This window comes from Cebus imitator, unplaced genomic scaffold, assembly GCF_001604975.1.
Source record: "Cebus imitator isolate Cc_AM_T3 unplaced genomic scaffold, Cebus_imitator-1.0 Scaffold288, whole genome shotgun sequence".
In the NCBI taxonomy this organism is placed as follows: domain Eukaryota; kingdom Metazoa; phylum Chordata; class Mammalia; order Primates; family Cebidae; genus Cebus; species Cebus imitator.
The window spans coordinates 854,878-871,769 of NW_016107603.1; the positions used below are offsets into that span (position 1 = coordinate 854,878).

At 35.9% G+C, this 16,892-nt stretch overlaps 1 protein-coding gene across 1 annotated transcript; it reads left to right on the plus strand.

The window, feature by feature from the left end:
• Nucleotides 1–855: 855 nt before the first annotated feature.
• On the plus strand, nucleotides 856–15,668 carry LOC108285027 (protein YIPF7-like). Its single transcript, XM_037729053.1, has 3 exons — nucleotides 856–989; nucleotides 2,392–2,508; nucleotides 15,482–15,668. The coding sequence occupies exons 2-3, from the start codon at nucleotides 2,393–2,395 to the stop codon at nucleotides 15,666–15,668; spliced, it is 303 nt and encodes a 100-aa protein (XP_037584981.1). The 5' UTR covers nucleotides 856–989; nucleotide 2,392.
• Nucleotides 15,669–16,892: the final 1,224 nt, after the last annotated feature.

Sequence of the window (16,892 nt, forward strand, 5' to 3'; positions counted from 1 at the left end):
AAAAGAAATTACTCCAGCATTCTGATGTTGCCTCCAGCTGAAGATTCTGAAGTGCCAAATAATCTGCCGTCGGACAGAAAATTTCAATTACTGAGATTTGGATACATGGGAAGTCTTAAGTCTTAGAAAAGAGAATCGGCATGAAGCAGACTACAGGGGAACTTGACTTCCAGCCATGAGATTAACATTAGGGATGAGAAGACAAGATCTAGATAGAATTGATAGTATTATCCAGGTTACCTGGCTCAGAACCAGAGAGTAGGCTTCCAGTAGTAACCCAGTGATGCAGCGAAAGGCCAACTCAGGTTGCTTCCTGGGGTGGGGATGGGCCTAACACTTTCCAGTGTTTAGGTTTGCCTCGAAAATGGCACAGAACCTACCCCACAGGTAAGAAGCACTAGATTTTATTAGCATACCCATGTTGGCCTCTGCTGGAAAAGTAGGAAGCCAGAAAAGTCAGAGGCAGACCACAATTAGTCTTCTTAAATATTGCTCATATAAATAGAATAGCTCTGATAGATAAAATTGACCACAACCCATTTTCATTTTGGTGCCGAGATCTTCATGACAAATCATGTGCTGTATTTTTATTTTTACTGCATATTATCAGGAAATCCATGAAATGGAAGGGACATTGAGACCTCTTACTTTTTAACTGCTTGTCTCAAATAAGTGATCTCATCTCAGTTTAATAGATACGCACACAAGGAAACTGTATTCTATCTTTCCACAATTTGCATATTGATCAAATTGTATGTCTGTACACTGTTCACTGTGTTTGTAAACCACAATAAGTGTTATAAGATACTGTATTTGGCTTTTGGCAGGCTTTTTTATTTTTGCCTGTAGCATCTGCTCAGCGTGTCAGAGTACAAATTTAGAAAGGTATATATATAGCCAGCACGTCATCTTTCCACCAATGGATTTGCTTTAAATTTCTCACACAAAGCTACATTTGCTGGAGGATCTTTCCACAAAAATAAATAGAGGTATGTGTCTGATCCTTTTAAAAGACTTGGCATTTAAACAAAATACAAAGCTGGGTTATGTAAGAAATGTAGTACCAATAGTCACATTACATAAAGCTTTGCATGTTATGAAAATTTAGTGTATTTTCAATGAATTACTCTATGCTTTATAATAACATATTTTCATGTGTTGAGAAAGTTATCCTATTAAATTTTAAGTTCTTTAAATTATAAGTTGTTAAAAGGTTTATCACTAAGTCCTGATTTTAGTTTACATAATTCATAGCTACTTTTATACACATTACTAATGAAAAATCTTGATTTCTTACATCAGATGTATGAATCGCTGCATCTTTTTGTGTTTTTATTGAACTGAACAAATTTGATATATTTGACAATTGTTACTTTAATATTTCTGATTAATAATACGCTTCTAGTTGAGGCTGTTTTTATGCAATTTCTTTTGAGATTTCATAAGTAATAGTCCATAGATTATTATAAGTATATGGATTACTCCTAGTGATTTTTAAATCCACTATTTTAAAATACAAAGATTTTCAAAGAAAAATAAAGAATTACATGTTGGGTTGAATGACCACATTTGTCCAGTTGAAGAGCCTCTTCTCTGTTGTCTACTTTTTAATCCAAAGAGCCACTGTTACCTCTCTAACGTCCTCTTCTCCCATACCTCTTCCTTCTCTCAGTTCTTCATATTTTCCTCTGGTATTCCTGGCCATAAAAATCATTCCTCTTTACTCCAAGAAGTGAGTGAAAACTATAGAGAGAGTGTAGAGAACAAAAGACACCCCTTAGCAGGATTGAATCTTTTTCTCTCTGGCTCTGCCAGAAGCCCAGGTGCAGTACCCAGAGCAAAAGAAAAAGGAAAATGTTCCAAACACTTTTTAAGAATTGCCAAGTAGAACAAGGAAATACCTTTGTAGTGTATTGGTTTTGCTTTGAGAAGGAGTATTATTATTATGAGCCATTTGTAGATAATAATAATCATTGCTACAAGAATGTGTGTGTGTGTATGTGTCTGCATGTGCATGCGTGTACTTAAAGTAAAAAACTGACATTGTTTTAGGGAAATTCTTCTAGATGTGTACCATGTTTTAAACTTTTTCCCTTAAAGCTAAGAATAAGATATTTGGAGATTAGTTCTTTCAAGTCAACTTATTAGAAGCCACAGTCCAGGGTGTGAAAACTTTTTAAAAAGTAGTTGAAGATAACACAGTTTGTAAATAACCTTCTAGCATATATTACTACACCCTTCCTCCAATACTTTATTGATCCCCTTCAAAGGATACCTTGTTTTCTGATAGGAATCCAGCCATAACTACATTGTCAGTTGATCTTTGTAAATATCTCAAACTAAGTTTTATTGACTCATGAACTTATTAAAAACATACTCTTATTTTTTCAGGATGTCAAACTTGGCACAAATTGACACTGATTTTTACCAGTCTAATTTTACTATTGATAACCAGGAGCAGAGTGGTAATGACACTAATGCTTATGGAAATCTTTATGGACCTAGAAAGTAAGTACTTAACATTGTTCTTTCTTTCTTTCTTTTTTGCCAGAGCCTCACTCTGTCACCCAGGCTGGAGTGCAGTGGTGCAATCTTTGCTCACTGCCATCTCTGCCTCCTGAGTTCAAGTAATTCTTGTGACTCAGCCTACCAGGTAGCTAGGATTACAGATGTGTGCCCCATGCCTGGCTTTTCTTTTTTTTTTTTTTTTAATTTTTAGTGGAGACAAAGTTTCACCATGTTGCCTAGCCTAGCCTCAAGCTCCTGAGCTCAAGTGATCCGCCTGCCTAGACCTCCCAAAGTGCTGGGATTACAGGCATGAGCCCCCACTCTGGGCTGTATTATTCTTGTTTTAAGAAGTCTTAATAGTATGACAGGGATTTCCAGAGAAGGAGGCTTCCTTGGGAAAAGCCAATGTTTGCCTCAATATATCTCAGTAAAGTGCCCAAGAAGAAATGTCAGGAAAGCTCAGATAAATTAATCAAGTTCTCCATGAATGCCATTTATCACCTCAGCCCAAGCTTATCTCCTCTTTTCAAAACATCACTTAACAGGAAGCTGGGATACAGACACTGGACAAACAGAAAGCATTTTCTTTTTGTCTAATATTTTCCAGGACACTTCTTGAGAAATAGGTTTCATTTAGCTCAATAAACATCTATTGAGATTCTGCTTGTGTTTCAGAAATTAAGAAGGCCACTACAAATCTAATGATGAATTCGTAGTCTTTTCTCTCATGCAATTTAATATTTTTATGTTGAAGAATTGGGCAGTTAAATATGTAATTATTGTATGAAAAGTGCTATGATGGAATTAAGGTAAACATGACAAAATATGAAAGTCATTTGAGGTAAAAATTCAACTTGAGTTGAAAATGAAATAAAATGATTAAGAATTTAATAGTTGTTATTTCCTAGTGGCAAAACTATGGCATTTAGAGTAAGAAGAATTTGGTTCAAATTCTGGCTGTGGCAGTTTTTGTCTGTGACATAGGGACAGCTTAACTCTTCTGACTGTTTTAATCTGAAAAAATAAGAATATTAATATCTACTTCATGGAATTGTTATGAAAAAATTGTGATGTGTAGGAAAGTGTGTATTAGAGTAAAACCATCATATAAATATTACTGATTCATCTAAAGATGACTTACAAAAGCAATTGACACTTTGTTACCTAAAGTCGCTTAAGTATACTGTATTTTGTCAAATAGTTGATTTCATGGATTTGTGTGTGTGTGGGTCTAGGTTAGAGGGCAAGAGGGTCAGACTCGTCAACTTTTATAATAACTACAATATATTTAGTTTTTACTATATATTAGGAACTGTTCTGAAATTATATAAATTAACTCATTGGATCCTCAGTTATACACATTAACTCATTAGAGCACCATATGAGTTAGGCACTACAGGTTGAGCATCCCAAATCCAAAAATCAGAAATCTGAAATGTCCCCAGATCTAAAACGTTTTGAACACTGATATGGTGTTCAAAGGAAGTGCTCAGTGGAGCATTTCAGATTTCTAATTTTCTGGTGAAGGATGTTCAACCAACATGTATTATGCAAATATTCAAGAATGCATTAAAACCTGAAATCTAAAACACTCTTGTCCCAAGCATTTCAGATAAGGGATACTCAACTTGCACCATCATTACCGTTTTCCATGAGAAGACAGGCACACAGAGAAACTGAGAGACTTTATCAAGGTTACACATCTGGTAAGAAATGCAGTTAGGATTTTAGCTAAATGTTTGATTAGGGCTATAACTAGTGTGAGCACATGATTTATTGTAAAATAAAGACTTTTTAGTGTAAAATTAGTGACATTATAATGTTGAGATAATTGGAATAAACTGTACCATAAATTAGGATGTATGGTACATTTCAAATGTATTAATTCTTGAAGCTTTGTTATTAACACACACACACACACACACACACACACACACACACACACCCTTAAAAGCTCCAGCGAGAAAGAGGAAAAGACAATACATATAACAGGCAGTGAGGAGTCTTCTGTTCCAACTCTGTCCAGAAAAAAAATGGACCCTCTTTTTACTGACTGATCACTCCTACAGGTATAAGCAGATAGATGCTGCTTTCGCAGTCTTTTTCCTAGCTACTCCTGCTGAGGTACTGCTCTAAAGAATAGGGAATTATATTGTGATATAATTATTTTTTAAGCTGGAAAAGTTAAATATCTAGAATTGTATCTAATTTACACTCCTATACTATTCTGCCTAGCACTAGTCAGACTGCATTTTATGGTTTACACTTTGGAAGGTGAAGAGAAAATGAGAAAATGATTGAGGCACAGGGAGTAGTTTGAGCACTAAAGTATACAAAGTTGGTCACTCTAAATTTACAATCCATGATGAGAAATATCTACTAGGCTTTTTAAGCTCTGTTCCGTTTTGTGGAAAGGAACTAGTTGTCTTGAACCTTCTGTTTCTTCTCTCCACTCTCTTTTTCAGATAAGATAAGCATTTGGGTAGCATTGATATTTTCAGATTAAACTAAAATGTTCAATAAGAGAGAAAAAAACTTTGTCCCTAAGCAAAGACTCATGAACCACAGCTTCATCCACCCATCCCACACACTCTAATTTTCCTTCCCCATTTGACCGAACATTTCCCCAAAATCAAGATGACAAAGAGATGGAAATTAACGTAGCTAGGTGATGAAAACTCATAATCATATGGTACCAGGTTGATGGCCTACCATGCTTCAGATGCTTAGCATTTAAACCTAGGTCCTGATTTGGATGCAGCAACATTTAAATTCCAATCCACACTGTAAGTCTCAGGAATTAGGAAAGGGCATGGTAGCTGTGGCAGTTTTATGAGGTACATAAAACAGGGAGTCAGGTCAGTGATTTGCTATGTACATCAAAGGAACTCCAGAGGTTTGATCTTTTATTAATACCATGAATAGTTCAATTAAAATATACCCCAAATCAGAACAAGATTATTATCATCTTGGCAAAAGATATAGGAACCTAGAGAATAGTTATAATCAATAATTCAGCTTCTGTTTCTCTGTCTGTCTCTGCCTCTCTCTTTCACTCTCTCTCTTCCTTCACCCCTGTCCAAAGTATGAGAGCTTGTTTTAAAAACTGTTTGGCTCAGTGGTGTACTGTTCTGAAAGCTGGCTGACTGTGCTCACTAAGACAGTGAAGACATTTATATTTAAAAATAAGTCGTCTTATTTTAGAATGAATCAGTAGGATCTTTATCTTTTTAAAAACATAATTATTCAGTCATTCAGTTAGGGATAATTTCCAACTACCTATAAATAGTTACTGAGGCTATATTTTTCCAGCTTTTGAAATGTGAAATCTATTTATATTATTTAGAAAAAAAGAAACAGGTATTGTTGCAGAAAGGTGTGAACAACTAGAAAAATGCCTTTTAGTGGTTTGGTATTACTTTAACAGATAAATACTGAATCATCACCTTTTCTGAATCCTCAGACCTCATTTTCTAGTATTTCAAACACAGTTAAGGTATCACTGTGCACTTAGCTGGACCAACCAGAGTCTAGGAATTTTGCAGAAGCCAATTCTCCTAGGTACCACTCCCTTATTCATGCTGCCATCAAACTCATCCTATTTGATAATGTCTTACCAAAAGCACTTAGATTGCCTAAATTTATAGGCTTAATTGGAAATTTACATAGATAAGTTACACAGATACGTTTTTGAATGAGTTATGTTTAACTAGCTCATTCTATGTTGCCTCCAGAATTAATAAACACCAAAAAGTCGTGAACTGTTCTTGTTAAACATTTTCCTTGACTCCACCAACATTTCTGCTTTTAGAAAACTATCAGATATCTAATGGTATCCATTATAGAATTTGGAAAATATAGAAACATGTGAATAAAATATTAAAATCACTTCAAATCTTATCTCCAAGACATGACTACTATTAATAATTTGATGTACTTCCTGCTGCCTTTATTCTATTTTCCTATGAATGTGCATGTATATTATATATATATATTTAAAAATAAAATACTATTTTTCAATGAATGCATATATATTTATATGTACTCAGAAATGAAATGTGCTGATTGTTCTAAAGGAGCCCTACAGTCACTTCTCTGTAGTTTGAAATGATTTTTAAGGAAGAGGAGGTGTTTACTAACAAAGCTAAAGTTTAAATTCAACCAGTAGAGTTCAGTGTTTTTTTTGATCCAATTCAGTTAACATTTATTTTATCTGTAATAATATGCTGAATTAGAAATTATCACAACTTCAGTATTTATCTTTTCATAGAGCTAATGGAGATGTTGTGTAATACAGGAAAAAGTTACATTTTCTTGGCATATTCTGCACAACTCTCATTGTGTGTGAGGTACAAATACATAAATTTAACATCTTAAATATTGAGCATATTTATCTGACTTATTACATTACCTCTAATAGGTTAATCATCAAGGACTATAGGCTTAATAGAGCAAATAGTAAAGTGTCCAGACCAATTATCTCAGACACTTTTTTCATGAAAGAATATTGTAGACTTGAAAGAAGTCTTTAAGAATATATGAAAACTCATTGGCATAGCCATTCAGAGTCAGTGCCAGGTAGTAAAAAAAGGATAATACCAGAATACATAGGGGACTAAATGTTGATTCATGATATGTACTTAAAATTAAGGTTGTTCATAGAAATTTTTGGGAAAAAAACTCCTAAAACATTAGAATTGGGTTATTTACTGTATTGGGCCATTCTTACACTGCTATGAAAAAATAGTTGAGATTGGGTAATTTATAAAAGCAAAGAGGTTTAATTAGCTCTTGGTCCCACAGTCTGTAGAGGAAGCATGGCAGCAGCTGCTTCTGGGGAGGCCTCAGAAAGCTTTTACTCATAGCAGAAGGCAAAGCAGGAGCAGGAGTCTCACATGGCAGGAGCAGGATCAAGAGAAAGAGGGGAGGTGCCACATACTTTTAAACTACCAGATTTCATGATAAGTCTATCCAATGATCCAATCACCTTCTACTAGGTCCCACCTCCAGCTGGGGATCATAAATGAATCTGAGATTTGGGTAGGAACACAGATCCAGACCATATCCTTCTATCCTTGGACCCTCCAAAATCTCATGTCCTCACATTTCAAAATACAAATTAGGCCTTCCCAACAGCTCCCCAAAGTCTTAACTTATTCCAGCATTAACTTAAAAGTCCAAGTCCTAAGTCTCACCTGAGACAAAGCTAGTCACTTCTGCCCATGAGCCTGTAAAATAAAAAACAGATTAGTAACTTCCAAGATACAATGGTGGTGTAGGCATTGGTGTAGGCATTCTCAAAGGGAGAAATTGACCAAAAGAAAGAGAAGGCCCCAAGCAAGTTCAAAACCCAACAGTACAGTCACTAAATCTTAAAGTCAACTTGTCCAACCCACAGCCCATAGGCTGCATGCAGACCAGGATGGCTTTGAATGTGGCCCAACACAAATTCATAAACTTTCTTAAAAGCATTATGAGATAATTTTGTAATTTTTTTTTAGCTCATCAGTTATCATCAGTGTTAGTATATTTTATGTGTGGCCCAAGACAATTATTCTTTTTCCATCGTGGCCCAGGAAAGCCAAAAGATTGAACACCCTGTCTTAAAGCTTCAAAATTACTTCCTTTGACTTCATGTCCCACATCCAGGTCACACTGATACAAGGGGTGGGTTCCCAAAGCCTTGGGTAGCTCCACCCCAGTGGCTTTGCAGGATGCAGCCTCTGTCACTGCTCTCAAAATCTGGTGATGAATGCTAAGGCTTTTCCAGATGCAAGGTGCAGGCTTCTGGAGGATCTACCATTCTGGGGTCTGGATGATGATGGCCCTCTTCTCACAGCTGCACTGTGAGGGACTCTGTGTGGGGCTTCAATCCCACTTTTTCATTCCACACTTCCCTAGTAGAAGTGTTCCATGAGGGCTTCACCACTGAAGTAGGCTTATGCCTGGACATCCAGGCTTTTCCATAAATCCTCTGGAATCTAGGTGGAGGCTTCCAAGCCTCAACTCTTGCAGTCTGTGCACCTGCAGGCTTAACGCTAAGTGGAAGCCACCAAGGCTTATGGCTTGCACCCTCTGAAGCAGTGATCTGAGCTTGAGCTATACCTGGGCTCCTTTGCACCAAGGCTAGTGCTAGAGTGGCCAGAATGCAGGGAGCAATATCCTGAGGCTATGAAGGAAAGCAGGGTCGTGGGCTTTGCCCACAAAATTATTCTTCCCCCCAGGCTTCTGAGCCTGTGATGGTAGGGGCTGCCATGAATGTCTCTGACAGGCCTTGGAGGCCTTTTTCTGTTTTCTTGGCTAATAGCACATAGCTCCTTTTTTTTTAATTATGCAAATTTCTGCAGCCTGCTTGAATTCCTCATTTTAAAATAGGCTTTTCTTTTCTACCATATGGCCAGGCTGCAAATATTCCTAACTTTTATGCTTTGCTTCCCTTTTAAATATAAGTTTCAGTTTCAGATCATTTCTTTGCTCACACATATAAGCATAGATTGTTAGAAGCAGCCAGGTCAAATCACGAATGCTTTGCTGCTAAGAAATTTCTTCCACTAGATACCCTAAACCATCACTCTGAAGTTCAAAATTTCACACATCCCTAGAGCAAGGGCACAATGCACTCAGGCTCTACTAAAGCATAGCAAAAGTGACCTTTACTCCAGTTCCCACTAAGGTTCTCATCTCCCTCTGATATCTTCTCAGCCTAGCTCTCATTGTCCATATCACTATTATCATTTTAGTCATAACAATTTATTGAGTCTCTAGGAAGTTCCAATATTTTCTCATCTTCCTGTCTTCTTCTGCACTCTCCACACTCTTCCAACATCTGCCATTTACCTAGTTCCAAAGCCACTTCCACATTTTCAGATATCTTTATAGCAGTGCCCCACTCCTCAATACCAATTTCTTATATTAGGCCATTCTTGCACTACTGTAAAGGAATACCTGAGACTGGATAACTTATAAAGGAAATAGGTTTAATTGACTCACAGTCCCACAGGCTGAACAAGAAGCATGACAGCAGCTACTCCTGGAGCTTTTACTCATGGTGGAAGGCAAAGGAGCAGGTATCTCACATAGCAGGAACAGGATCAAGAGAAAGAAGTGGGAAGTGTTACACACTTTTAAACAATCAGATCACATGAGAACTCTACCACGAGAACAGCCCTAGGGAGATGGTGCTAAACTATTCATGAGAAATTCATAATTTCTCATAATTATGAAATTCATAATTCAATCACCTCCCACTAGGCCCCACTCCCAGTATTGGGGATTGCATTTCAACATAAGACTTGGATGGGGACACAGATCCATACCATATCATTTACAGAATTTTTGGGGTCGTACTTTGGACTAATAAATGTGATTCTTTTGGTATTGGTGTGTCTTTTTAATTGAGATGCAATGTTTAATATTACAGTGATAGGATACAAAGATAAAAGATAAAGAATGAGAGAATTTAAATTTAGATAGTTATCAAAGGTTAGCATGGTAATTTTATATATAAAGAATTTGATGTTTTCCTTTATGGGACAAATTTTAAAATTTTACATTCTTAAATAAGTGATAGAGGAATTTTAATATTATACCTCCATTTCAATAAGGACAGTCGAAGTCAAGCTCCTGAGGGAGTTTTTTTTCCTGTATGAAGGAGCAGAGATGGATGGAGGAAAAGGAAAAGGACAGGATATGGCTGTTGATGGACATATATATTTTTTTTCTGCAAAATTTTGTTTCTCTTTGAGGAGGATGTGTCAAAGTTACCACCTGAAATAGTCCACTCACTCACAGAGGTTGCTTTGCAGCTAATAATTGTGAAGATGATGTTTACTCAAGCCTGATTAGTAGCACCTGGGATAGGTTATGGTGAGGCCAGACAAGTACGGCAATGACATAGTTTTACTTAGACATTGGTCCATTTAGTCATCTTTATATGTCCCTTTCATTTTTCTAGAAAGGTTTATATTAAAAATATGAGTACTGGGGGAATTTATCAGCAAAAAAGCCATTCAGGTTCCTATTTATAGTTTCTTTTTACCAATATTTTTGATGGTGTGCCTACTTTGCTAGAAAGTAGATTTGGAATATTACACATGGCTAAGTGAAAAATAATAGCAGGTAATCACCATACATTCTGGCAGGTTCAAATAGTATTACACCAGGTCTTGCTCTTAATGAGCATACATTTGAGTAGTAAATGATTAAGTGTATATCTCTTCCTCTGTATCTTTGGCTTTTTTTCCAAAGTAAGTTATTCTTTTGGTCAGACTTATTCACATAAAGAAGGTTGAATATGTTATTCTTAGATTTCTTATTAAGATTAATGTTTGAAAGAAAATATTACCCCCTGCTGCATGTACCGATGATTGGGGGGCCTGAGCCCAAACTTGCCCAGTACAGCTCCATTTGGCTTTGGCCCCCAACCAATAATGAGTAACAAGATTGAATCAACATCTCAACAAAGTCTCTCAACAAAGAAAAAGCCTGGACCAGATGAATTCACAGCCGGATTGTACCAAATGTACAAAAAAGAGCTAATACCAATCCTCCTGAAACTGTTCCCAAAAATTCAGAAGGGGGGAGTTTCTCTAAGTCATTCTACAAAGCCAGTGATACCTGATACCAGACAAGGACACAACAACAACAACAACAACAAACCACAGACCAGTAGTTCTGATGAAGATAGATGCAAATATCCTCAACAAAATACCAACAAACTAAATGCAACAGCACATCAAAAAAATAATATCATGATTAAGTAGATTTTATACAAGGGATGAAAGGATGATTTAATACATGCAAAGCAATAAATGTGATAAATCACATAAACAGAGCCAGGAACAAAAACCATATGATTATCTCAATTGGTGCAGAAAAGCATTTGATAAAATTCAACAGACTTTCATAATAAAAACCCTCAACAAACTAGGAACATAAGGAATGTACCTCAAAATAATAAAGTCTATTTTTGACAAACCTACAGCTAACATCATACTGAATGAGGAAAAGTTGAAAGCATTTTCTCTAAGAACTGAAACAAGACAGGGATGCTCACTCTCACCATTCCCATTCAACATAGTAGTGGAAATTTTATGTAGAGAAATCAGGCAAGAGAGGGAAATAAAAGCCATCCAAATTGGAAAAGAGAAAGTGAAATTATCCCTGTTTGCTTATGATATAATCTTATTTCTAGAAAAACCTAAAGAATTCACCAAAACCTCTTAGATTTAATGAATGAATTCAGTAAAGCTGTAGGATATAAAATCAACATAAAAAATCAGTAGCATTTCTATACAGCAATAACTGTCTAGCTGAGAAACAAATCAAGAAGGCAGTCTTGTTTGCAATAATTACCAACAAAATTTAGGCACACATTTATTAGCCAACGAGGTGAAAGTTATCTCTAAGGAAAATGACAAAAGGCTGATGAAAAAATATTGTGCATGACACGAAAATGGAAAAACATCTCATGCTCATGGATAGAAAGAATTAATATTGTTTTAATGAGCATACTGCCCAAAGCAATCTATAGATTCAGTGCAATTGCTATCAAAATACCAGCATCATTTTTTTCACAGAATTACAAAAAACTATCATAAAATTCATATGGAACCAGAAAAAAGCCCAAACAGCCAAAGCAATCCCAAGCAAAATGGACAAACCTGGAGGCACCTCATTACCTGACTTGAAATTGTATTACAAGGCTATAGTAACCAGAACAGCATGGTACTGCTATAAAACTAAACACATAGATCAATGGAACGTAATAGAAAACACACAAATAAGGTCACATATTTACAGCTAACTAATCGTTGACAAAGCTGACAACAACATAAGTGGGAAAAAGGACACCCTTTTCAATAAATGGTGCTGGGACAATTGAATTTTGCCATTTGCAGAATAATTAAACCAGACTCCTATCTCCCACAATGTACATAAACTCAAGATGGATTAAAAACTTAAACATTAGACCTAAAACTGTAAAAATGCTTGAATAAAACATAGGGCAAACTTTTGGACATTGATCTAGGCAAATAATTTATGACAAAGACCTCAAAAGCATAGGAATCAAAAACAAAAATAGACAAATGGGATTTAATTAAAAACTTCTGTACAGCAATAAATAAATAAATAAATAAATAAACAGTGTGAAGAGACAGCTAGTAGAATGGGAGAAAAAATATGGAAAGTATTCATTTGACAGGAGACTAAAATCCAAAATATACAGGAAACTGAACTCAACAGCCAAAAATCCCTGAAACAATCCCATTAAAAAGTGGACAAGAAGTAAGATGGTATTACATTGTGGTTTTGATTTGCATTTCCCTGATTATTCGTGATGTTGAGCATTTTTTCATATGTTTATTAGCTATTTGTGTATCTTCTTTTGAGAATTGTCTGTTTATGTCCTTAACCCACTTTTCAACAGACTGTTTTACTCCCACCTGTTATGACTGGTGCATGCACTCATGACTAGGGGGTCCGAGCACAAGCTTGCCAAGTCTACCTCCATCTGGCTTTGGCTCCAACTAAAAATGAGTAGCAAGATTGAATTAGCAATACAAACAGCCAGTGAAAAGCAAAAAAAAAAAAAAAAAAAAAACGACCTGAAACTCAACAGCCAAAAACCCCTGAAACAATCCCATTAAAATGTAGGCAAGGAGTAAGGTGGTATCGCATTGTGGTTTTGATTTGCTTTTCCCTGATTATTAGTAATGCTGAACGTTTTTTCATATGTTTGTTGGCCATTTGTGTATCTTCTTTTGAGAATTGTCTGTTTTTGTCCCTAGTCCACTTTTTGATGGGATTGTTTGTTTTTTCTCTTGCTAATTTGTCTGAGTTCCTTGTAAATTTGGGATATTAGAGACTTTGGAATACTATTTAGCCATTAAAAGAAGTTAATTAATGGCATTTGCAGCAACTTAGATGGTACTGGAGACTATTATTCTAAGTGAAGTAACTCAGGAACGGAAAATGAAACATTGAATGCTCTCTCTTATAGATAGAAACTAAGCTATGAGGATACAAAGGCATAGGAATAATACAATGAACTTTGGGGACTCAAGGGAAAGGGAAAGGGGGGTGTGAGGGTTAAAAGACTACAAATTTGGTTCAGTGTGTAGTGCTCAAGTGATGGGTACACCAAAATCTCACAAATCACCAGTGAAGAACTTATCATGTAACCAAATACCACCTGTTCCCCCAAAACCTATGGAAATACAAAATTTTAAAAAAAGAAAAATAGTGGGCAAGGATATGAACAGACATTTTTCAAAAGAAGACATACAAATGGCCAAATGTATATAAAAAATGCTCAACATCACTAATCATCAGAGAAATTAAAATTTAAAAACCATGTGATATCATCATCTCCCAGTCACAATGGCTCATGTTAAAGTGACAAAAAGTAACAGATGTTGATGAAGATGTGGAGAAAAGAGAACCCTTATACACTGTTGGTGGGAATGTAAATTATTAGCCTTTACGGAAAACAGTAGGAAAATTTTCCAAAGAACTAGAAATAGAATGACCATTTTATCAGACAATCCCTCTACTGGGTATCTACCCAAAGAAAAATAAATCAGTATGTCAAAAATTACCTGCACTCACATGTTTATCACAACAGCAAAGGTATGAAATTAACTTAAGTGTCCACCAATGGATGAATGAATAGAGAAAATGTGTTACATGCACAATGAAATACCATTCAGCCATAAAAAGGAATAAAATAATGTTTTTTGTTTGTTTTTGAGGTGGAGTTTCGCTCTTGTTGCCTAGGCTGGAGTGCAATGGCATGATCTCAGCTCACTGCAACCTCCACATCCCGGGTTCAAGTGTTTCTCCTGTCTCAGCCTCCCAGGGAAGCTGGGATTACAGGCATGCACCACCATGCCCAGCTAACGTTGTATTTTTAGTAGAGACGGATTTTCTTCATGTTGGTCAGGCTGGTCTCAAACTCCCAACCTCAGGTGATCCACCCACCTCAGCCTCCCAAAGTGCTAAGATTACAGGAAGAATAAAATCATGTCTTTCACAGCAATATGGATGGAAATTAAAGTCACTATCTTAAGTGAAACAAGCCAGGCACAGAAAATCAAATATCACATGTTCTTACTCATAAAGGTGCTAAAAGCGCGTACACATGGAGGTAGAGAGTGGAATTATTGACAGTTGATACTTGGAAGGGGGAGGGGGTAAGAGAGGAGTGATGAGAAATTAGTTGATGCATATAATAAATGTTATTTGGGTTATGGATACCCTAAAAGCTCTGAATTGACCTCTATACAGTTTATGCATGTAAAGAAAAATTTTATATGTACGCCATAGATTTGTACAAATAAAATAAAGAGACACTAAAGCCAACTAGATAATACATTTAGCTAGGAACTCAGAGACAATTCTATTGGCAATGACTGTCTGGGAATGGCCACAACTGATGTGTATTTCCTTATGCACAGCAGTTAGTGTATCTATTTATTTTTCCTGTCAGTTGACTATACTATTAAAGTTATCATTTTCCCTTGCTGCTTCCACATATTTGAAGGGGCTTCATGGCTGGTGGCTGCGCCTAAAGATCAGTAAAAAAGCAGCAGTGTATGGCGAGCAGAGAACGGCTCAGAAAGCTTCACACCAGACTCTGTGAACTACTATGTCTTTTTCTGTAAAATGGGATTGGAAATAAAGCTTTTTCCTTATAGAGTTTTAATTGAGAAAAGATGAGGGGAAGCATTCAGCATGTTGTACATGCTCAATTAATATTTGCTGGCATGGATTATTTTTCCAGAAGCCTTTTCATAACCAGTTATTTGACATTTTTGGACAAAAGTTAAATTTTAAGTAAGTTGTTTCTTTTATGAGTAAATGCTCATAAAAACGACATGAATTCATATAAGTAAAATTGTTATTTATCTCATTGATTTGTCATGATATTTTTTTCTTAGGCACATAAATATCTTCATTTTTCTTTTTCTAGACAACAAGCTGGTGAGCAGCCTCAGCCTGCCTCTTTTGTTCCACCAGAGATGTTCATGTCACCAGGTTATACAGGACAATTTTTTCAGCCAGCATCCAACTCGGATTATTATTCACAATCTTCTTACATTGACAGTTTTGATGAAGAGCCTCCTCTCCTAGAAGATAAGTTAAGGAAGTGTTATTAATGTGTGTACAGCTAGAAGAATAATAGCAATAATTAGCACCTAATGTGTGCTGTCAGCCGGCTGTGTACAATGTTTTATGTGTGATTGTTTCACATATAACATGAGTTTGCTGAACCAAAACACTTAAACCACTGGAAGTTTGTTGCATGTTTGCGTAGGGGAAATTGGGTGCAGATATGGGTTATTCTGTGATATTGCTGCACTTATTAAATGCTCCTTCACTTTTTCTTAAATTAGAATTCCTTGGCCAATAATAGAAAATAATGAAGACATCTTTTTGCAGAGTAGCTACATCAAAGTGACCACTCCTCCCACCCCAGTTAATGAAGCATTTTATAACAGCTAATTTTATTTTCTGTGATGTTTTCCCGGGAGCAAAGTGGATGGTTTCTCAAATTAATATTTTTGTTGTCACTGTTGACATGGAGACAAGCCAGTATTTTTTCTTTCCTGACTCATACAAGACCTTTCATCTTAGCTTGGCATGGGTAGGTGAGGAAGAATATAAATCCAGTAAATAATACTGCTGGACAGAAGGAAATCCAGAGACTCTTAGAGCTGAAGGTCCTTAGGGGATTTTGGAGTTGTTCCATCCATTTATTTTTTTTTTTTCATATGTAGCCAGTCCATGTGTGCTGTTTTTGCCCTTAAGGAATGATAATACAATGCTAGAAACATAAGTGTTAAAAAACTAAAACCCAGGTGGATATAAATTTGAGAATCAGGCAGAAATTGTCACTTGTTAACTGCTCCAAGTCTTTTGCATTGTAGTCAAGTAAAAGGACTATATTAAAATTTCCAGTATTTTACATCATAAGGTGTTAAGGTGTTTGCCTCACATGAACACAGCCTTAAAAAATGTGAAAACATGAAAGATTTAAAGCATTCGGAACAGCACAGAGATTTATGTAATCGATCTATTGGCTCTTTAGAATCCAGTCAAGTTTCTGGATCAGTTATCTCTAACCAGTTTATTCTATTTTGCCTCTATAAGTAATAAACACCTAGAAGTTATAAATTGCTCTCATTAAACATTTTCCTTGACTTGACCAACATCTCTGTCTCATTGTCTTCAGAATTTGCAAAACATAGAAACATAAGAATAAATATATAAAAATTACTTCAAATCTTCCCTAAGTGGAAAAATGTGGAAAATGACCTAAGATATTGTACTTTTAAAACACTGGCTACTATAGAAATCAAAAGCAATTTTAAGAAGGCACT